The 24450-nt window shown below is 40.3% G+C and overlaps 1 protein-coding gene across 1 annotated transcript in view; it reads left to right on the top strand.

Annotated features, from left to right (window-relative positions):
* The window catches only part of KIF26B (kinesin family member 26B), a 288623-nt gene that overhangs the window by 236474 nt on the left and 27699 nt on the right, over positions 1-24450 (top strand). The window contains exon 11 of the mRNA XM_054063280.1: positions 23142-23304. Coding sequence (XP_053919255.1) covers positions 23142-23304 — 163 coding nt within the window. The remainder of the gene's footprint in view (positions 1-23141; positions 23305-24450) is intronic.

Raw genomic sequence — 24450 nt, 5'->3', positions numbered from 1 at the left:
TTAATTGAGACGTGTCAGTCACTTTTGCTTTCCCCTGCTGCATCTACTAGTCTTCTGTTCCTTGCTTTTGCTTCTCCTCAATGAGAACGTGGTACAAAGACCACGGAAAGGCTCAGAAAAAAATCTTGTGCTGCCTTTGGAATCTCCAATCTTTCTGTGTTAATTTAGTGTGAAAAATATCAGAAGGGAATGAAGAACTGCTTTGCTATTTTACTTGTGGAAATACGGAAGCAGATGAAGGGAAAAAAAATGGAAATGAGGACATGAGTGACAGCTGATACAGAATCCCAGGACTGGAAAATAGCTCCAAATGAACAGGAGAACTCTGAGAGGCACTGAGGTAATGCACAGAAGAGATAACAGTCCACAGAGAAGAACTGGGAAGCGAAAAAGGAAAAGAAATGAGCCCATTCGAAAAGAGGAATAAGCCTAAGTAGTGTCCCTGAATGATCCGATTGTGGGAGAGTGGAAAATAGAGATTTTGTTGAATGTGAAATAGTTCTTAATTAGCTACCGAAACCATGAGCTGCTCAGTAACAAAAGATTTTTTCCATGATGTTGGCAGCAAGGTCATATGGACCAGAGCCTTGGCTAACATACAGTAAAGCCACTGGAGCAATGCCATATTATGCCAGCTGAGAACGTGGCCTTACGTGCAAGCTTTCTGACTCAAGCCAGTGTGCTTTGGCAATGTGGAAGAGCAATGCAGTTGCCAGTAAAGAGGTGAGCACTGAAACACTCGCAGCACAGATATAATGAGGACTTGGTGCATCTGGAAATTGCTTTTGCCTTTGGGTTTTTTCTGGGCCTAACAGTTTTAGTAGTTTCTATCTTGTTTTAGGACAATTTTCTTCTTTATTCCAGGGATCTACATAAAGTAGATGGAATCAGGGATGCACAGTCTCTGAATATATAAAAACTTCTTACATTTTATTAGAGTAATCTAATCTGCAACTCTAGAGCATGAGGATAATGTATTTTGCACGCTACAGCAATCACTGTTGTAGTGTTTATCAACAAAGCACTTTATTATAGGACAGTTTGTACAGCTGATGGTGCAGATTTGAGCTTTATCTGCACATGTGTTACAGTACTGTGTTCCGTCATCAACTTAATGAGAGATCATAGACAAAATCCTCAGGGAAAGCTTCAGTGGAGCTGCCATTCCTCAGCTTTGGGTTTTCAAGTCAGTCCTTCCAGAGTGGAAACATTATAATTATTGGAGCAGAGGTGTCTGTGTGCATGTGTAGTGGATGTAAGTGTGTATGTTGCACACCCTGAGTGCGATCCCCTGTTACACCAGTTTTAGAACAGCCCTCAGTGGACATGGCTTCATTCTGTACAGCTGTTCAAGTAGGAAGAATGAGGCCTGATGAGATAGCTCTTTTGATGCTCTTTGAACCACTGTTGAATTACTGCTTTAGAGATACTGTAACAAGCAAATAATGATGGACTGCAAAAAGAAATGGGAAGGGAAGTGCTTGTGCTTTATAGTCAGATTTAGTAGCAATTACTAATTGCATTTAAATAGGGATTCCTATCAGCCGCAGATAGCTGCCTCATAGAAGGACACTACTTTGGTCCTGAGCCAGCACAGACATGACTGGTAATGAACAAGCAATCCAGCAGCGTGCAGTTATTGCTGAAATTTAAAGTGAGTGAGACCCAAATAGGCCATTGTGGTGATTTCATATACAAATTAATTTGTACTTAATTCATTAAAATGCCATTTTGAACCTTGAGTCAGGGTATCCAGCAGTTTATTCTCACCTGTTCCACCACTAGTTCAGGCTCAATTGAACATTAATACATTTCTTCTTCCGGAAATGTGATAATTCATTTCATGTATAATTGAACAATTTTTTAATAATCATAACCTTGCAATAACTAGCTCTTGTGCAATATAGCAAATTATCAAAAAGCATTTAGTAGTATTTATTAACCTTACTTCATGTGTTTGGTTATCTCCTGTTTCTTGAATGGTTGCATATGGATGTGATCTCTGAAACTGACTTTCGTTTGCCTACTGATCCTTCTTACCATGCACAAACCCAGTGTGATTCGGGGCAAGAGAGCAGATGACCCCACTGCAGATGACCAACGAAAATACCTTTTCTCTGTATAGTGTCAGTATGTAGCCCCTTTTTTGGAGCTGGGCATCTCATTACTAAGAAGTTACAGTCTGGAGAAGCAAGAAGAATGATGAATGGTCTGAGATTAAAGTGTTACTCACCTGGAAGAACACTGTAACAGAAATAAAGCTTCAGAGCTGGCAGGGAAAAGGAGACATCCAAGAGGGAAGGTGACAACTGCTCTCTAGTACTTCAAGGATGCAAATACACACAGGAGGAGAAAATAGTTTCTGGTTAGACAAAGTGGCAGGATGCTTTCTTAGCCTTAAGTAATGAGATAGAGGAATATAAACTTCAAAGAATGCTAAAGGTGATTCCCATTAGTCAGTGGAATAAATTCCCAAGAGCTGAAGTGAACACTTCATTGGTATAATGATTTAAAAGCAAAATAAACATATGACTAATAATATTAATTAACAGGTATATTATAAACAGTTCCAGATTGGCTGGGAATCTGAGTTTACACAATATCATTACAGAGATCTGAGGCCAAATCTTTAACCATTTTCGGTAGCTGTACTTCCATTTTGATAGTTTATCTTTGTCCTTGATTGGAAATTGCTTGCACAGGGTAGGCAGTTATGCAAATAAATAATAAAACGTGTTCTAGAGTGTCTACTAAAATCTCCTTTAGTTTTAGGAGTCTGAAAAGTAGCAGTCAACTGGATTGTTACACTTCCATGGCATCAAAGAAATCCAGAAAGTCTCAGTAGGTATCTTTCTCAAAAATCTACCCTAGAAGGGATATGGGATGTCCAGTCCATCTCTGTGCCACATGATTTAACCCAGCTAACTGCTTTTCTTCCTTCATCACTTAGTTATAATTTTTATTTAAGGTCTCTTTCTCTTTGAATTGCAAAATCAAGTTCTCCTAGTGCTTGAACCAAAACTCAGTGTAAATCAATGGAAATCTTTTTATTGGGTTTTGGCTTAAGCCTACAGATTAGAAAACATGCTTATATCTAATTAGATGAGATAATCCTCAAATCCTTGCTAAGGGATATTGTATACCGTTCATGTTCAGTATTTGATGATTAACAGCTTATTCATTGAAAGAGACATATGTGGTTAAGTGTTACCTAGTGATGAGTTTGTTCAGGATTGCAAGGAACGTGACTGATGGAATTGGTGAATGTGAAAACTGGAAATATATAGTCTTGCAAATGTGTCTATAATCAAGAATTTGGAGCTCAAGAAGATTATGCAGAAACATGCTGCGTAAACAGGGGTTTAGTGGCACAAGCAGGACTATTTGATATTCCTTTTCGATCTATATAAATACTATTTGTGGCCTTAATGTAAAAATAAACAAGACTGTTGTTTACATTCTCTGGGCAAATAGTTAAACAGTTTTTCTTCATACTCCCTCTTTTCTTGGATTCTATTTAACACCAACCCCTCGCTGGACTGACAGGCCCTCGAAGCTTTGAAGAGAGTTGTGTAGATGTGAAGATGGAATATTTCAGCCAGTTTTTTGTATTGAGTCAAGAGCATTTGAATGGTATTGCAACTGCAAGATGTTTTTTTTTCCATACAAACTTTAATTGAAGTTCTTATTTTCATAACATGTTTGACAGGAAAGCACTGCAGACAATCCTCTTGTGCTTTTCAGATACCAGATAGCGTCTGCTGGATGATCAAAGTTTTCTGGCTGGTGGTTGCCTCTAGGACTGTACACAATGAACAGATGTGAAGTGATTTTTTTTAAAGTATACATTGACTTTCCAAAGTTAAGCAGGCTGGTTAGAACTATCTTCTGAAATATTAAAACTATCTCTCTCTCCTGCTGCAGAAACTTGATAAATTTTTGTTTATCAATACCATCAGGTGACATGCTTTCTAGCAATATCTGACAAAACTCAGTAAATTATTTAAGACAGCAGGTTCAACTGTTTTAACAGTATTTTGTCTCATCGCCCCATCAGCAAATCTACCTGCCAAATTAAAAATTATTTTCCAATGGGTTATTTTTGAGGGTTAGGGGAAGTTAATAAATTGTTTCTCTCCCTGTTCCTTTGTTTTGCTCTTGGATGGAAATAAAGCTTCACCCATTTGGAAAATCAATGACCAAATGTATGTTTGTACTGTTAGAAATATCAGGTCTTCTGGCTCCCATTGCTACAGCGGTTCTGAAGAGCAGAGAGCTGGGTAGCAGAGTGATGGTGGCTGTTTTGGGAGGTGTTAGAAACCCGGGAGCTACAGAAATACAGTCTTCAGTCTCTGTGAATAGAACAAAAGGAAAAAGTTGGGAGCTGTTATAGAAGTGAAGGGATTTTGGGGCAAAAGGAAAAAGTTGGGAGCTGTTATAGAAGTGAAGGGATTTTGGGGCACAGAAAAGGACGCACAGCAGATTACACTCTGCAGGAGTGGGGGCACTCACTGATTGAAGTCTCTATCCTGCTACCCTCGCTGTAGGCAGCTAACACAGCCTGCAGCTTTCGGGGGTGTTCTGCTTGCCTTTAGAAGGAGCTCCAGAGGGCAGAGCTCTCGCATAGCTCCCATATTGCGTCTGTCAGTCCCTTTGGGCAGCTCACACTGTGCTAGGCACCTGCACCACTTGGCTATGAGTTCTTGTGTCAAAGGGTAACTAGTGTAGTTGCAATCGTTTACACTGATGTGAAAGAGGGGCAGATGAGGACCAAAGCTGAGTAAGATTTGAACTGGAAATACGTTTGTGAAAGAGAACTGGTTGGCACTCTACCACATTTTGCAATTTTGTGAGATTTGCTAAATGCTCCCATGTTTTTTCAGCTGAGACTTGAGGCTTCTTACTGTGGAGTGTATTTTACAGAGAAGGTCAGGATGTGCTTTGGTAACTTTCAGGATCTTTGCATCGCACAGAATATAAAATAATCCCATTACGCTGGTAACAGATTTTCTTTTCTCTTGTTAGGTTACTACTGCCATTTTGGATGGCTGTGTGCTGTATAATGGCATTACAATCAGTGGCTTTTGTTGGGTTTGAGCTACTCTTGATTGCAGTCCTCTGTGGGCTCCTTCACCTGGAATCATTTGTGTGTGTGTGTCAGACATATATTTCAAGTACGTTGCACAACTGGTGGAGTCCTTTGTGTCCATTTGAAGGTGCCGTGTCAGCTTCCCTCATGCTCATCTTAGTGCAACAAGCCCCATGGCAATGAGGGTATTGTCTGGGGGAGGGCTATGGCTGCTGTGATTCTGAATGTGGTGCTTCAGGTCTCTCTACTGTACAAGCTTCCAAGGGCTGTCGCCTGTCTTCCCAGCAGGATCAGGGCTTGTCCAGGCAGGGACATGATGCTTCTGTGACACTGTAGCAGAACTCCTCTGGTCTCTACTGGTATCGCAAACACATCTGTCAGGTGTACTCCGAAACCTGAAATGGATTTTTTTCATCCTCCCCAAAAAATCAGTTACTTTTCTACCAAACATCTTTTATCAAAGAGAGATATGACAATAAAAGCAAAAAAAAAATTACAAGCTAGTCATTATGTATATTTGACAACTGGCTATTGGAAGAAGATACCACAATGTGGTTTTCCTTACAAATTGGCTTATTTGATTAGAGAATTATTTACATTGTTTAATATGTAAGATTTTGAATTTTCTCTGATAACACTATTATATCACATCCATGCAAAAGAGTATAACCCCTGAAAATACACTTTTAATTCTCTTGGCCAGGTTCTATCCATTAATGGTGTTTCTCTGTGGACTGATACCTGGTTCTTTTAAGGAAACTCAGCCGCACATTAGTAACTCTTCAGGTGCCTTGTCAGAGAGCAAACTTGGCTCTCGCTAAAGGTGTCCCTCTCTCTGAAGACCAGGATAAAGAACTGAAGAAAGCAAAAACAAAACACCAAATCTTTTCAACAGGTAACATTTAGTTGTAGGCTACGAATAAAGAATGTTGCAGCCTATGTATAAAATTATATTGAGGTAATATTAAACTCCAACACTAGTAGTGTGGGTATGCGAGAGTCATTTTCACTAGCAATTACACATCTATTTTATGCATTAAACAGCTATGTTATCTCTCTATTGAAACCAACCTTACATTCAGAACACAAATAACTTCCTTAATAATTTTATGTTCATATCCATATGGCTATAAAACCAGTAACTGTATGCTTCATGGTGAGTATTACTAGTGTAGTGCTTCACCTTAATTCATCTCCCAGAAATATAAAAATCCAAATGTTTCCTACTAATACTGAATCTGCAATCTATGTTAAACCTAATTAATTCTGTATTCTTCTCTCTGTTGTATCCATTAATTGTGTCACTAACTGGAGCGTCATATAAGTTCCTCTTTAAAAGTGCACAGTTCAGAAGTAGAATTCTATTGTGCCACAAGCCAACTAATAAAATTTACCGATTATTATTGTCTTAAATACAAAGGGAGAGAGATAGGTATTCTATGATGACATTATAAATTATATGCTGCTCACATGCCCTTTCACTGCATTTTGCAATACCTGAATGTGAATGTAAGTTCTTGGTTTATCTCATAATATGCAGTAGGGATATGTGCAACGATTTTTCCTTCCGGCTCCTTTTTCATAGTAAATTAACATCTCCCAGCCCTGTGGTCTGATTGGGTTCATATTGAAATATTTCTGGCAGATAAATTTGCAAAGCTTTGCATATTTAAATAGAGAACGTTCTTTTGGGAGATCTAGAAAGATGAGCAGAGAATGGCAAGTCTTCAGTGCTCTTGCTGTGCAGATTCCAAGATGAAGAGTCCTGAGGGATTCTTGCTCCTTTTGCCCAAAGTAGGAAGAAATTGCTCTACCACCATATTTAGGAAAAACATCCAACTTCTTGCAGACCAGAGGCTATGCTCTTATTGTCTTAAGGTCAGCGCTAGATGAGTGTTGAGAACTCACTTAGCATACTGTACTCTGCCATTATCCAAGTTTTGAATCATGCAAGTGTAACGCAGGAATGGATGTGTTTGAGTGGTTGATTTAGAGACATAAATTATTTTTTTTCAAAGCATTAATTTGCATTTTGACCATCTCTGTTTGACTCATTCAGAGTAGGAGCCAGTAAACACAGGGCACAATATTGGGATTGTTGGGTGAATTTTGTGGTCTTCAAAAAAAAGAAACTTCAGCACAGTTAGATTGCAGGAAGTGAGATAGCTTCTGAATGTGGTCTTGTGCTGCTTCTCAAATGTGGCATGTCCCCTCTACTAGCAGCAGTCACATCCTTGGCAATCCCCCATGGTAGACTTGTAGCGGACCCGCAGGAAATAGTGTCTTAACTGCTGTCTCAGTGACTGCACTACTAAACATTCCCTGATACTATATATAATGCTCTTTTACGTGGCAGGGAAGGTTTAGAGGTGTGGGGAGCTCTCACTCTTTTCTGTTTTCTTTTATATTTGCAAGGCCTGAAATGGAATGCTACGTTCTACTGTGTTAATTCATTAAATGGCACCTATCATAACATAAAGAGATCAAACAATTATTTTTTTCTCCCATGTTACCATTTAAAGCTCTCAATTCTGCTCAGATCATTAGCATATAATTTTCAGATGAGCTTGCCAGAAGGTCCCTAAATAAAAATTAGTAGAAAAGATTAGCTAGGAAAGCTAGAGTGGTAATGAGCTGTTGCATGATAGTAATGTGCTAGGTTTATAGTTCATATCTAGCCCTAATCAGTGCTAAGTGCAAGCTGTCAGCATTTGATAGCTAATTGGTGTTTCTTGGAATTATACTGCAACAAAAACACGGAAATGAAAGTGAAACTTTTCTTTATATACAACAAGCTAAGAGTTAATTATAAATGCTTGGGTCAAACACACGTCAGCTACACTATATGCAAATGTGCTGGACTGAGGGAAAATCCACAGGTTGTCAAAACTTCTTCTTCGGTCTCTTTTGAGTCATGATTACTTTTTTTGAAACTGGTACTGTAGCAGCTTTGAAAAAGGACATGACCTTTAAGCCATTTGCTATATGTTTAATGTGTCATATATCATGTGAAAATAAACCCAAGCCTATACCTGGAAACTACTGGGAAACATTAAGAATGCAATAATGAGTTGAACTCTCCTAACAGCCTGTTTGTTATTGATCGTGTTTACTCTGTGTTCATTTGAGAACTGCTGTCCTCCCACAGAATTAATTGGACATAAAATCATAACAGGGATCTGAAAAATTATAAAGCTGGAATAATCTAAGCCACAGGACATGAAATACTTAAAAGCACAGCTAACTTGACATCTGCGAGCTGAGATTTTTGTCATTGCACAGATATAATTAGGTGGCTCTAATCACTCTCGTAATGATAATAGGAGAAGTGTCCTATCTGTCCTCAGTAGCTGCTGGTGGAAATGATTGCTATGAACAATGTTGTCCTTCAAAACTGTGAAGCCTGACCAGCTCCACGAGCAGAACTGGATCTGACATGTATGCTCCAAGGGGTATTTAGCTACCTTCTGAGGGACTGAAGCATACATGATCACACCATCTCACTGCTAGCCATAAAATACATTTTTTAATTGGCCATTTAATTGAACATTTCCAATCAGATTTAACACAGGGACAGGCCTTCGGGTATCTGAGGTCCAGGCAAGACTGCTGAGACTGGAAGAGGGACAGGGCAGATGCAGGCTGAGCCATGCATCACTTTGAATCACAGAACCATAGAATCATAGAAGGTGTGAAGCCAGCCGTTATTATTCTTTTGTGTGCTGTCTCACCAACCAGCTGAGCCTACTGCTGGCCAGCCAGTATGCACAAGCCAAGAGGGAGAGAGGAAGAACCTACAGCTGGAGGAGATGAGTTAGGTGGGACGTGGCAAGGTAAAGGTCATAGGGATTATGCAGAAGAGGGGATAGCAGAAGTGTACGAAATGGAGGAACACAGGACACAAGTCGTTAATTCCTCTACTCATAGAACTATTTCTTCCTTTATTCAGATCCTCACAATCTGGAGTGCTGTTAGATTAGTGTATTCTGTGGCTGAGTAAAATTCATACTGTCCACAGACAAATCCCGCTCTAACTGATTTGCTCATCAGTGTGTATGGAGGAAAGCTGGAGGGAAGACAGGAGCTTAAATGAGTTCACTGCTATATTGTCTGAATTAAGTGATCAATTTTTGTTACTGCAGTAGCTACAAAAGTTAACCTGAAATGCTAAGAAAGTCCTGATACCACAAAAATTTAGTGTTAGCTTTCAGATGCTAGAGGAATAAATCCTGAAGGCCTGAGTTAAAACTCACTTTAGAGTAAATCCAGACAACAGGTGTTGTCTTCTCGGAAGGTGAGCCTTGAAATATCTTGACTGTTCCCAAACAGGGAAATCTGGAACCTTTGTCTGTGCATTTAAATTCTACATGCCTCCCAAAACAGGGATACATTTGGATATAAACCTCTGTATAGAACCCTCATCCTCTGCTTTAAGCAGACATGATCCCTAATGTCTGAATTTCAACGTGAAAGAATGGTGGTAAATGTAATTTGTCTAGATCTGAGTAACTAATTAAACTGGAATCCCCTGAAAAATTATTAGTTAAGCTGAAGAAGACAAAGAGCTGTAAGATGCATGAGAAAGATAGTGAAGACAGATGAGACAGTAGTAGCTAGTATTGAAGTGGGTGTATCAGAGTAGAGGGAAGATCACCAGGAAAGTTCTTCAAGGACCAGTTTTGGGAGAGATTTTATTTAGTGTTATTATCAGCAACCCTGACACACAAAGTGAGAGCATGCTAATCATAGTAGCTGGTTACACAAAGCTGAGAGCCTTCATCTGTGCAAAGGAAGATGAAAACGTCAGATGGGTGCAGCTGTGAGACCTCAAGAGCTAGAGTAATACGAAAGGCACTAATACAGGGGCTTACCCTGACAGACTGCTAACAGTTTCTACTGAATCTGGGATCTCATCAGCTAGAAAGGGGGTGGTGTGTGTCTGCTTGTTTAAGCATATTGGTTAATGATCACCAGTGTCCATAAGTGATGTTAACAGTGAGAAGGTAATGAAGTCTGAGGGGTCATTTGGAGGGACAGTAGAAAAATAGTAATGCCCTTACATAAGAACTACTGGTTCCTTTCCTGGATGCAGCTCTGGTTACCCATAGAGATGAAGGATGAATACAGATTGAAGCAAGTAAAAGAAAGGCTGATAAGGGGAGCAGGATGGCTTTTCATGTGAGAGAAGATTAAATAAATTTGTCTTGCATACCCAAATAGAGTTAGGAAATAGAGAGAGCATGCAAAGAAGTGTAAGTTGTGTTTGTATGTGCAATAGGAACATTCCTGTGGCTTGGGAGTAAGAACAATGGAAACTAAAGAGCCAAAGGTAAACAGGGGGGTAGATGTCTTCCAGGGTGCCACCCTGAAATGGAAGTGTGTGTGGGCAGTGCTGGGAAGCCCTAATGTTTTTAAGAATGGGTCTTCTGAATGCTTAGGGAGTGTTATATGATTCTCTTGTACTGGGTAGTGGCATGACTTGATTAGTCAGTTTCTTCTCACTTTTGCTTTGATGACATTCTGTGAGTATCAAGCTCACAGGCCCAAACAATGCATTTCTGTTTCTTCTTTCCTCCTGCTGTGGAGTCCATGCACTCTCCTGAACAGAATGACAGTCCTTCCTCTTGGCCTCTCTGTTATCTCCAGACACATCGACCAGGGCTGGGTTGGTTGGATGCTAAGGAACACTTTTGCCCATCCTTAGGAGATCACAGCAGGCATGCAGAGGGGATGCAGGGAGGAGGCTACAGAACCTTCCTATAAACCATAAACCCCAAAACGTAAGAATGACCATACTGATTCAGGTGATATGTCTTTCTAGTATCCTGTCTTTGTCTAAATTCAATACCAGATGCCAAAGAAGGGGTATAAGACTAGAGTAAGTAAGTTGCCAAAATAGTCTTGCAGCTTCAACTGTAGGAATTTTCAGCTGTAGGAATTCCTGAACTTCAGCAGCAGCTTTGTAATCAGAAGGGGGACCTTCCAGGGATGTTGTAAATGAGTCCAGTTTAAGGCGTTTTGAAGACCGTTGAAGGTTGAAAGGAGCTTTTTATGAAAGATTGGCTCAGCTTGCCTTTGAAATTTTGTTTAAGTGCTTCTGGAATTTTGAACAGCTAACTCTTTAGTAGATATTTTTTTATCATTTAAATGAATACACACAGTAGCAGTTTTATATTGCTTTCTAGACTCACCACTCTATTCTGACTGGCAGCATTGTGGATAGGCAGCTGTTAACATGGAAATACTCGAATTTGCAGTTTATTTTCTGGGCTTAATAGATACCTATCGAACCCTAAAGCATGTTCTGGTAACCTCAGGTAAAACTGCAAGCTATGTAACAATTACTAAATGTCAAGTTCACAAGAGTTCTTTTCCTTTGCTGTCACAAGCTATTAAAAGATCTCTGAAGTGTCAGGGAGATAACAGCCTATTGAGGAGCTTGTCTAATTAATAGTATTATAGTGGGCAAAATAAATACAAGAATGCATTTAAAGGGGGAGAAAAACTTCCAGATAACATGAAAAATGCATGTGCATCATTAATATTTTAAATTGCTGCATAGATGAAGATAAATATATTTGATACAGCCTATCTCCAAATGGCTTAAATAGCAAATATGTATACATTAAAAATCATTATATATTGATTTGGTCACTTTTACTTACAGTACATAGGACTTGCATGGAGACTGGGGTCCCTTGGGTTTTATTTGAAATCTGCTGTGAGTAAAGTATGATGGAGTGTGAGAAGGGTAAAAGAACCAAATATTTTGTTTTCTTTTCTGTGTGTTTTTAAATGACAAAAATCCCACTGCCCTACAGCAGCTGCTAGATTTGGCCCTATGCTGCCAAAAATGTTATCACAGATTTGCTGGTGGCTCCGCAGTTTAAGTTTTTTGCCATGTATTTGACTTCAGAAGGAATTAATTTACCTATTGTCTCATGTACCCAGTCACTACATTGGTAAAAACCCACTTCAGAATCTGCTGAAGCCTATAGGAGCCTTTCTCTAGGTCTCAGTGAAAGCTGGTTCAGACCACAGTGCCGTGGGTTTCTGTTCATAAAATCTCAGGTTTGGGGCTTGGTTTTGGGTATACCAAAATCAGGCACAGGTACAGATTTTTTCATCTAGGATTTTTAATTGCCAGGCAGGATAACATCATCACCATTGTCCGTGAGTTTGTCCAGTCACATCTCTAAATCAGCCCATTTTCTGAGTTAGTGCATCTGTAGATGAAAGTTGTTGCTGTCTGATGGCCATTCATTTTATGTGAAAGGAGTTTTTGGTGTCTATCCAGTTTACAATCTTACCCTGCCGCTGTTGATTGTTGGCAGTAGAAATATAGAGACTTACAGGCCAGAGAACGCTATGTTCACCAGATACTGCAAATATCATTGGAGGTGTCTCAAAAATTTACTTTAACCCTGGAACTATATGGTGAATAGTGAAACAAATGGAATCTGTGAAGTGAAACTAGCTTTCTAGTCCATTTTGCTTTGTAAAAAAGATAAGCGTAAAGGAGAAACTCAGTTTTCTTCCTATTCTCAAAAGAGAAATAATGCATCAAGTTAGATAGCTAATTCCATACTTAGCCAGGTAATTAGAGATTTTTGGAAGAAGACGAGCATGTACATTATCTGAGGTCCTGTACCTATTACCTGTACATGCCAATACAGTATTCCTAAATAACAGTCATGTTTTTTTAATTCCTAGATAGCTTGGAGCTGAGCAGCTGAGGCCAGTGTCTCCCCAACAGATAAATAGGAGAAGACACATAAAAATTCCCCTTTTTTGGAACTTGCTTCACCTGCTTGATTCCCGTTCTAGGTTAGCATATCACTTGGCTGGTGCAAAGTCCATCTTCCTTGCCAGTGGATAGAAATTGCTTCTTTTAGCAGCTTTTAGCAGTTTCATGCTTCTCTGTGAAGCAGAGTTTGGAGTTGCATGTGAAGAGGAACTTTAAAAGATAACAAATCGATTACCCAAGACGGAAACACAACTTGAGGCTTCTGATTATTTATTTTGCTTTAATGCTGTTGGTTTAATATTTTCTCTGTTTTGCTTTGTGTTTTGACAGCTTATAGTCAGGATCCATTTTCATATGAGTGCATATTTTTTGGTCTGTTGATCGAAATGAACAGTTCTGAGAGCATCAGCATTGAGAAAATAATGTTTCCAACAATTTGTCTCTTACTTTTGACATCCAAAAGGGTATAAATACTGGCTGAAAGTTCCCTTATGCTTGGGAATTTCTCTCCTCTGTGTGCTTTCTTTAGAAGTTTCAAGGGTGGAGTTAAAGGAGTTTCAGTCTTCTTTCTGTGGGAGCACAAATAAGATTTTTTTCTTTCACCCACCTAGCCATCAATTCGCACTGCATTTACAGAGACTTAACATCTTTGAGGCTTTTACATTATTTCCTCAAAGTTTATTCAAATTGTGCAACAAGGTAGAATTTTATTGCTGGAGGTGATGAAGTCAAGCTTGCATGCAGGTGCATTGGCAGTATGAGCTTTTAAGCCTAACTTTCTTTGGGAATACATCTAGTAAGTGACATAGATGAATTGTGTAATTTTCATAATATTAATGATAGCCAACGTCTGCCTTCTTTTTTCTGTTTTCCTTTCTGCACAGTAGTGTGTGCACTTTCACGGCCCTCTGCTATAATGATGTGGGCTAAAAGCTTTAGGAGGTCATCACATAAAATCCTGCTTGTTAAAATGTGAAGTTTTTTGCTGAATGTCCTTCCCAGTTTTGTGGAGATGTCATCTATTTATGCTTGTGCCAAGTGGAGCAGTTTCTAAAACTGAACAGCAGTCAATTTATTTTCAGGTACCACTCCATTTGGGATTGCAATTAGGATAACTAGGGCTGCTTTCCAGCACAGGAAACAGAGAAGGTCATGCTGCCAAATTGTTGGCATCTTGATGAAGGAGTGTAAACTACTGCTGTCGCTACTGCAGATCAAATGAGCCTAACCAGAATGAACTAATTATGAAATCCTCCCAAAAGATCATGAATATTCATGGATCAATTACAAACATTTGAAGTTAATTTTCATTTGAGGAAATAACTCTGGTATTTCACTCTTGGTACATATGAATCATAACACTCCTTGCTAGCAAAGAGCAAAGTGCTGTTGCTGCTTAGGCTCATGGGTACTGCTGCACAACCAGCAGTGGCCGGACAGCACAGGAGTGCTCTATTCTGCCTTCAAATTGCCATGCTATATTCACCAGGGAGACAGCCGAAAGGATCACCTGGCTGCCTGGGGTGTGGGTAACACAAGAGTCATGCCAGTCTGTTAGGCAGGTGCTTGTTTGCCCTGCAAGGGGATTTGAGGTGGCTGGTGTCCTGCCCTCTCTGCAGGGGCCGTCACTGATGGTGGCTCTTCAGCATGTATCATCCCAGCCAGTGACACGGGCAGCAGCTGAGCTGCAGGGAGCTGAGATCTTCTGAAAAACAGCCTCTTTGCTGAGCCTCTTGGATACAGAGTGGGCAGCCTCACTTTACTCAGTCGTGCTTGAAAACAGCAGCCTGTCCTACAGGGCCCGATCCTGCAAACTACTGCTTGACCCTGTGAAGGCGGTGAGAGCTGGAGGCAGCAGCGCTGCCAGCAAAGATACTGAGCAACAGAAGTGGATCCTGCTCTTCATGCTGATGAAGGGATGTTGGAAATGCCCTTGCTGGGTGTCTCTTTGCTGTGCTTATGCAATTACTAGTCATCAGAGGGGCTGGTGTGAAGGTAGTTTCCAGAACATGTTCTCAGGGATATTTCCTCATGCTTCTTTCTTGTAATGCATTTTCCCCTATCACTGCTCTATAGGCACAGGTGCTGACCAGCCGCTCTTCGCCTCTTCCCTTCCCAGCGCTCCTGCTGCACTGCCAGGGTGCAGGCACTCTGGAGGAGAGGCAAGCAGGCTCCTAAGCTGCTCCAGTTGCTATTCAGGAGCAGATATGGCTGTTGCTTTCTAACATAAACCAACCAAGTGGCTTCATAGAGATAAGCTGAGCCAAACTTGTGGTTGCCATAATGCTCCCAAATAAGGGAGCCAAACAAGGAGGGGTATGGGAGAGAGAAGATCTTTTCCTTCCGTCTGTGAGTATATCATGCATGCTAGAAGTAGAAGTTACAACAGAGCCTCACCACATGCAGAGTCCTTAAATTATTTAAAATGTGGATCATTATCAGTTTTAACTGTGGGTATTTTTTCCTCCTGTAAATCACAGTCTATTCACTGCACACATTTTCTTAACCAATGGCATTGTGGGTTTTGGGGAATCTGGCTTTAACTCCAACATATAGTTGCTGAGCCTAATTAGCTCCCTGGATTAGCTGAGCTTCTGTTTTTCAGCTAGAATTTATTAGGAGCTGGCATTGTTATGAAACAGACTACTAGGATCCTTTTCTTTTTTGATTATCTTTGAGCTTTGTGTGTTTTTAAGGGTTGCTTTTGAATGATGTTTGGCTCTGTGCTGCGAGGTAGTGTATAGAGGGGAGAGGGATCATTATGTCCATTTTCAGTGCAGTCGTCTTTCTGAAACTGTCAATGGTCTCCAGCAGAGCTGCTCTCCCAACCACATCCTCCCTCCCACCCCAACACTTGCTCTTGCTGTGACTTTAAAGTGAATCCGGATCTCTGAGTTCTAATTTGAGTAGCATGTTGACCTGTAAATAATGGTTTATGTCTTCAGTTTCAAGGTGCCAAGTGTGAAGTGCACCTGAACCCAACCACATGAATTCATGTAGCTGGGGCAAAGACTGCCAGGAACTTTCTTCGCTTATTGGTTAAATTATTTATATGAATCCCATGCTTGTTTAGCCTCACTGGTGTCACCAGGCAGAAATGAGAAGATGGAGCTTTCTCTGTGCTTCCCCAGGGCTAGGATAGTGGTGTACAGCTCAGACCTGGGCTCGCAATGCCAGAAGCTGCATGCTCTTTAATGCATAGACAAAAGTACAGTTGGCCTGTGATAGCAATTACTTTATTGTAAGATAGTTCTGCTATGGATAAGCTGGAATTGGTAAGACCAGTCAGCAGGACCTCCAGAGTGGAGCGTTTTATGTCCATTTTATGTTATTTTGGATAACATACTCTTTCACTGTTTTGTAGACAATTCAAGTTTCATCAACTCTGAGAGCAAATTTTATACAAAAGGTAAAATTGACCCCTCTTGAATGACCCCTTTCTATGGTGACAGGGACAGTCTGTTTCAAGAAGTCAGAGTAACTGGAGCTATTGGGACTCTGTTCTTCTGTCATTAGTTTTTCTGCCTTTCATAAAAGCAACAAAAGGTGCTGGGGTTTTGTGCATCTGCCTCATGCTCATGTGTTGTCCCAGGCACAAGGATTGTTCTGCAATATGAAATTTTCCTAGTTAAGCTCTTAAATGATGAGAATGATAGGGGGGAACCCGCTACATTTTATGTATGTTTTGTAATACTAGAATTCAAGTATAAGTGCTGTTATCCCATACTCGACTGCAACAACACCTTTCTCCTGCTTTTGACTGCTGTGGTGTGAGATCTCTTCTAGATGTGATTGTGATTTTCCTAGTACAGTGCCTGCCCAAGCACAGTATACCCTCAGTGTAGTCCCTTCAGCTGGCTTCCCCTTCCCTTGTGCAGTGAGCAGAGCTTTCTGGGTTGTTCTGGCCTCCTTCATACAAGATAACTAAGTGGCAGTGGAGATTTGTACTTCGCTTAATTTTCTCCTTAAGGCTAGTCAGCTTTCACCTGCAAGAAGTTCATTATTTCCCCAATACTTCATTTCACCAGGTGAAGGATTCCCCAGGTTAAAGGTCCCACGTGTTACACATCTTTCTTCAACTGCCTTGCTTTGTTCTGCTAAAAAGAGCCAGGCTTATATGGCTGAACCACCAAAAGCTTTATCACTCCACCTGGCCTCATTTTGCCTGTGCCTACACACATTCCTCCTATTTCCTCTCCCTCTCTCTGTCAAAATTAGTAACAGAAAGACATAGCTAAGCAAACTCTACTGGTTCACCATGAACTCAGCTGTTACACACCTGTAACATCTGCTATTGAGTATGTGCCTTTTAAGCTGTAAACCATCCTCTGTAGAGATTATTTCCATGCAATAAAAGCCAAAATCAGTGGAGTATTTATGTGGTTCCCTTGTTATGCAAGCATTTATTACTGTGAATAAAGCAGTGCATCAACATAAGGGAGCAGAGTGAAGACTTCATGATCAAAAATAACCGCCATAGTTACTGAGATTTTTTCCTTTGACATACCTCTATAAATAATTAGATTACAAGACACCTCAAGGCATGCATCATCTGATCATGTAACAATACCACCTTGAGGGATTTGACAACTTTTTCCTTTTGGCCAAGTGCCGAGGAAGACACTAAGGTACATGATTAATAAAGAACACAAGCACGTACCGTTGCATGTCATAAAGCTTAGTTATAATTCTGTATTGTGTCCCTTGTGGAGTGTTATTATTTCAGTTCCTAATGGTGCTGCTGTTGCCACCGAATAGCCAGAGTCCTCGTAGCAGTGAGGTGAAAGGGAATAGAGAACAAAGAAAATATTTTTTTATTGGGGGGAGAGGAACCAAACTGAAGTGTATAATATAGCTGGTTAAATAATTCCACAGAAGAATCAGTTTTCCAAGACTTTAGATGGATTTTCCTCTCCAGTATTCCTTCCTTTTGTGGAACAGTCCTGTGTTTGCGTCTCCTATACAGAGAATGAGATGCTGGGTAACAAAACCTCCTGTGAATTTCCTGAGCATAACATTTATTCTTATTGCTTCATTTTCTATTCATGAAGTCTATTTTACAGCCCTAAACAAAAGCGATAACCATTTACCTATTTTCGTATAGCTCACTTCAAACACATTGCTCACATAGGTTCTCATAGAGCTGAAGGACCTGACAGAGAAAGATTGAGAAAGGCACTGCCCATGCTATTCCCCTGGACCATGACCTGTGCCTCACCTGGGCAGCATGATGCAGTCAGCCATGCAAAATTATGGTGGGGCTGTGGAGTTCCTCTGCTGGGTATCAGTGAGCAGTTAAGAGGGCTTGGATGGGGAGAGGGTCTTTGGAGGGCAGGCAGAGACTGCGGAGGACATTAGTGGGAGCAAGAGCTGAGGAAAGAGGAAATTAGTATTGGGAAAATGTCTAGCAATGATGCTGGAGACTGGCAAAGGCTGATGTAGCTGGTTAGACCATAGCAGGATGAAATAGAACTCTGCTAGGCTATTTAGGTGAGGAGCTGGGGTAGAGGATCGTGATTAGGGAATGAGAACACGTAAGAAGGTTGGATGAAGAAAGCCCAGGACAGATACTGGTGAGAGAACAGGAATATCTGATGTGAGAAAAGCATGGCAAAAATGATATGAACACATGAAAACACAGCACTTCTACATCATAGCAATGCTCCTGAGTCTCATTGTTTTTTTACAGGCAGAAAATACTAGCAAAGCCTCATGGTAAATTGTGAGTCATGGCCTCCTTCTCTACAGCTCATCGATACAACTAGTTGGTAGCCTGCTGCTGCTGCCAACTAGTTGACAAGTTCAGGCATTGAGGCTTTATAATACCTAGGAAGGTTCTAGGCTTGCTATTGTCTCATTGAGGTGTAAACAGAAATCCATGTGAAATTACATAAATTAAATATATTAAGAGCATTCAAATTGTGAAATTAATCACTTCAGGGACAGGAAATGTGGAAATTAAGGTTTTCCTGGCAAACATACTTTGGCCTCATGAGGTATATGTTGTGTTGTCTTTGTAGGATTCCCTCTCTCCTTACCTTATTCTTTTTCAAGGCATATAAAGAACCTGCTTTAGAGATGAATCAGGACTGTGCAGTGATGTGGTCATTGTCAATAAATCCATTCCCTAATTTGGAGCAGAAGCTGGAAGGTGTATGGAAAATGAGACTATGGAAGAGAAGGGAAATATTCTGAAAGGAGCTGGTACAACCATCAGAACTGTCTCGGCCAATCTGTTCTAAATGTTCTATTAATTGTATGTTCCTGGTTTTCTGAGTACCCAGATTGAGAACCAGCTGCCCCATTTTCTCTGCAAGAGAAGTCAGTTAGCTGTACTTTGAGTATAAAAAACTGTGTAATGTTCAGTACTCTGAAAGATCAGTGCTTCACACGAAACGCCTATCCTTGGTGAAGTCTTCAATGCTACAGGTGATATTAGGAGATTATATACCTCACCTCAGGGGCATTCATCAGATATGGCATTGATGGGCTCCACAGAATAAAAAAAATATAAAAAGTAAAAAGGACCCTTTGAAGAAATCACTCATTCTGGATTCAGAGCTTCGTTTGTATAGTCCTAGCAGTAGATAGGCACAAGTCCACACATTAAACGGATAGGATTAAATAAAAGACTGAATAACTTCTTGTTCAGTGAGCAATATTTGTCCTTTTCAGTGATTGAGGCAGGGGTCCAGTGGAAAAATAGGACCCAGTCATGAAATTAAGGAATATGACTTAATGCACATAGGCAAGTGGGATTTGTGCAATGTCCAAGGAAACATATCATGATCTTGGGTACTTTCTTCTTCAGTGTAAGATTCTATATTCTTTGAATCTGAGAATACTTAGTCATTCATGCAGAAGGAAAATGCAGATGGGTATGAGGAGCATGAAGATGTACATTTTTCCTTCGTACTGAGCAAGTGAAAGGACTAATTTACACTGCTCCCAGTTTGTATGGTGAAGTCTTAGAAGAGGAAAAATAGAGCAGCATGGAGAAGATAAAGCTCCTCACCACATGGAGGGCTGCTGTTCTGTGGAATGAATGGGAACTTTCTGCCTGGCAATCAGTACAACTCTTCCTTTCCAGATCCACTGTACTGTGCCTGCTGACATACTTCCTAGAGACATCTAAGTTTAGCTTCCTGCCCCCCCAGCTCCTGCCTCTGGACTTTTCCAGAGACAAAGCTTTATGTACTTTTTTAGGGGTGTTTACCTGTGCGGAATGTATTAATAGTATTTAGGAGTATTTTGCTGTAGCCATGATGATCTAAGGAATTAGGCAAGAAAAGGTTTACGAGTAGGGGCAATGTATTTTATTAGACCAAGTGATGCACTTAGAAAAATGAGGTAACTTTTAAGTACTGAAAAGGCTGCAGAATTGCTTTACTGGTGTGCAGGCTTTGAAGTTCAAAGTGTCATATCCTGACCCCACCTTCGTTGATCTCTGTGTATTACATCCCCATATTCATGACAGGCTATGGTACCTTGCCTAAAATATAAAAACATTAGCAATGGGATAGAACATTTAAAATGAAGACAGGTATATAAAAAGGGGTCATAATGCTGGTCAGGCATATCACTTTATTGCTCTTGGAGCAGAACAGAAATAGGCCATTAGCATTCCTGAAGATCTCCCATTTGGTATAAAGACATTGGTGCATTTCACCATGCCTCTGTGAGAAATCTGGGACCTTCTACAAGCCAGCCTCTGCTTAATACAATGAGCAACACGCACCCAGGAGCAGCGGTCCTTCTGTAAACTACTTCAAAATTAGTTTAGATTGCACAGCCAGAAGATGAACAAAGGTCTTCCTTCTCAAAGCTCTTGCAGTGCAGCAGTGCAGATCATATTATAAACTTCTGCTTTCACAGGAAATTTTGCTTTTGCAAATACCAGCTCATGAATCACCTAATGAAATAATTCAGAGCCTTTCTTCTTTTCAGGCAGAAATGCTATGCCAGCATTCAGAAGAACAAAGCATCTACTTTGTGTGTCACAAAGTCTGTTAAACAAATTTCGGTGAGACGTCCAAAATATTTTACCAATATTTTACTTGATGAGGATAGGGCAAGTTAAAAATTAAGCCACACATTTTTGTGTTATTATTTGCTCTTTGATTTTCTTTCTTTCCTGTAGAAGTTAACAGGTGCTATTGTGAGAGATCAGTGAACCTTGAGCAGGTGAACTTATATTATGACAATGTTTAGAATTGACAAAAATCTGTGTTTAGCAGATTTCTTCCTCTTTATTTTATTTTTCAGTGTATCATAGTGACATAAGGTTATTATGTCTAGGTGCAAAGTGAAGTTGATTGTCAAGATGCAGAGTGTGCTGAACGAGCAAACTCTGAAATTAAAAATCACTGTTGGCTGGGCTTTTTTAGTGCTAGATTTCAGGTTTTAATCCTAAACAAATCTGCCCTTTAGTTCCTATCTGATAATGTCAGAGGATCACTCGAATTATAGGATAGGAATTTCCTCTGTATCATCATTCTTCTTGTAAGTGTGTATTTCAGCTGAAGGCAGGTGGCACAGATTATTTTATATTCATAATGCGTATACCTCCAGGAGAACCACACCATAGTGTGCTGACTGCATGGATTATGTGTTCTCAGGAGACCGACATGTTCAGAATGTATTCTTTTGCCCTTTCCCCTGTCGTCTCATGTTTTGCTACGATAGAAGCTCTAGCAAATGAAAGGCTTGTTATTGATTTTTGTGCAGATGTTAATAATTTCCGTGTAACTCTGTATTGGAGTGACAGTAACTAATGTACAAAATTTGACATCCTAATTATTCCTTGATGGAAAGGAGGGCCACTAACCTGGGATACAGCAGCCTATTAACTCTGGATCTCTGGATTCAAAGCAACCTCAGGTCGCATATGAAATGAGTGGGGCTGTCTCAGTATAGTTTTTATGGATGTTTGTTTGCTTCTTGAAGGCACCAGACTGTCTTTAGTGTGTCTGGAGCAGATGGAAACAGAAATCCTGGGGAAAAAAAAAAAAAAGTGTTTTACTTCCAGTAAAGTCTGCTACCCTAGCTGAAATCACAAGCACTAGAAATTTCAGAAGTACAACTTATGAGCTCCCCAGACTTATTGCTAGACAAGTCAAAATACACAACCCCAATGCTGTAGATTTCTCAGTCATAAAGAGAGGTTCAATAATTTTGGTATTTGTCTGTCAGTCCTATCCAGTAGGCATAGCTTCAGTTCCCAGCAGCTGCAGAACTCCAGTGAGCTAGAAATGTTAAGTGAACAACCAAGGGCACATTTGCATAAAAGGTCGTTAATAGATATTGAACAATGCGTCCTCAAAATCTGATCCCCAGGCACTGAAGGTATTGCTGTCATTATGAGAGTGAAAGTGATTGCTTTAGCAATAAGTAAATATCAGGCTATTCCTGCCTTTTCTCTCAGGCGTATGTAACTATGATCCACAACCTTTAGTGGGGGAGAGGCTCTCTTCAAAAGGATGCCATTTCCCAACTAACAGTCCAGTTGACCTGTACACCTTGTAGCTAAAGCTGTCTTTAAAAATTATATCATGCATTTCTAGCTGCATGATTAGATGGCCATCACAGAAGTGTTATATACGTATCATTGTGCTGTTAAGATTCATATTCTTAGTCTAGTCACAGACAGCCCCACAAAAAGGCATCAACATCTCAAAAGCTATCCTATGCTGAGCAATAGAGTAAATGGCAAGAACAGAAAATTTGATTTCTGCCTCAGTGGAAAAAAAGACTTAATATGAAAGAACAGTTGTGTGAAGTCTTAAGGCTTGATTTTTTTTGTGTTTCACTGGCATAATCCAAAATTAATTTCAGCAATTTAGCTATTACTATTACTGAGTTACCTGGTGCCCTAGAAGACAAGAAAAAATTTGGGTCCTCTAATCTAATCCGCTACCTTCTTGTCCTCCAGAGCTGGGACATAGTTAGCTTGCAAACTGTGCACTGGAAAAAGGCAGCAGTTTGATGTTTGCTGCAGCAACCCCTTGAACAGATAGTCTCCAACAGTGGTCTGCATCTCTGCATTGGCAGTGATAATGGTGCAGAAGGACAGAAGCCAGAAGAAGACAGGAGGGGGACTGGAGTAGAAAAGAAGTTTAAATTGTAGTCCAGGATCTTTCAGCATGCTCAGCTGCAGGCACAACATAGTTCAAACCTAAAGAAGGAAACTAATTACGATTCCTTTAAAAGGGGAGAAAAAAAATCTTCCTGAGACCCAAGTTACATCATGATTATCAAAGTGAAACCTTGCTCACTAATGTAGCCTTAATTCATTTTATTTTGCAGAGACAGCAAGCTCACCATGTTGCTTCGGGAGTCTTTGGGGAATATGAACTGCCGCACCACAATGATAGCTCACATTTCAGCTGCTGCGGGGAACTATGCCGAGACACTGTCCACCATCCAGATTGCATCAAGGGTCCTCAGGATGAAGAAAAAGAAAACCAAGGTAAGACGATGTATAACTCCCTTCTTGTAATAGCGGAAGAGAGAGGAAGAAGGTCCCTAAAGGATCCTTGACAGGGTGCAGCAGCATGTAACAAAATCAGTAATCAATTCCAGAGTGTGTGGGTTATATGTACCCTGTCCTAGGCAAGTGGTTTAGAGCACATAGCAGAGATAAGGGGGTTGGGGGATGAATGTAAACGCTTCAGCTTCAGATACAGAGGAGTGAGTTCATACATATCTGCTATAGCAGGTTTGTAAGCTGGCCTCATTTAATGATATAGCTGCCAGAGAGCATTTATTTTCAGTTATGTTCTTAGTGCTAATGAAATAATGAGGAATGAAACTGCTCTGGAATTAAAAGAAATTGGGATTAATGAAGAATTAGATTCTCTATGCTTCTCAGAGAGAGCAGGGCAAAATAAATGCGTAGCAATGTGTCCATTGCCAGCATTGATGCCCCTTTTATTCCCACTGCTTGTAAATACGAGTGAGAGATTTTCCAAGGAGACTAAGGATGGGCTGTATTCGCTTTCATGTTTTAGAGTCCTGGTTACTTCTGTACAGCTTATGGTGTGAATTGGGCACAACGAGTGAATTTTATGCATTTCATTTAAATTGACAGCCTATGGACTTACAAACCCATTTTTGTCAATGGATTGAAGAAAGACAAGTGAACAAGTGAAGGGATTTAGTCCACAAAACATCACTGCAGTGTGTCTCCAGAGACCTCTGAGTGCATGTTATACAATTCCACACACAACTAGCATGACCAAACAGGGATTGTCTTTATTTTCTGTGCCTTATTTATGTTATGAGTTTTCTTGTTCATCTCCACATACATACCCACAGACAAAATGAGCAAAACCTTTGCCAAATATCTGATTTCTTTGCTCATGCTCAATTAAGGGGAGAATCATAATCCATTTGTCCAGTACTTTTAATTTGGGAGTCCCATGATTTCGAGTAGGACACAGAATTGGGGCATTGGATTCTCCATTGAACACTGTTATGTGTTTGCAGTACAACCGTGGATAAGAGGCATCAGAGCTTTGTGCCTTAGTTTTGAGATTTCCTCATTTAGATGTGACTGTGACTTTTACGTGCTTTCTGCAAGGAGCTGTTGGCAATGCTGAAATGTTGTCCTCTC

This window comes from Cuculus canorus, chromosome 3, assembly GCF_017976375.1.
Source record: "Cuculus canorus isolate bCucCan1 chromosome 3, bCucCan1.pri, whole genome shotgun sequence".
NCBI lineage: Eukaryota > Metazoa > Chordata > Aves > Cuculiformes > Cuculidae > Cuculus > Cuculus canorus.
Note: the sequence above shows the minus strand (reverse complement) of the source record. Positions and strands in the feature narration are given on the sequence as shown.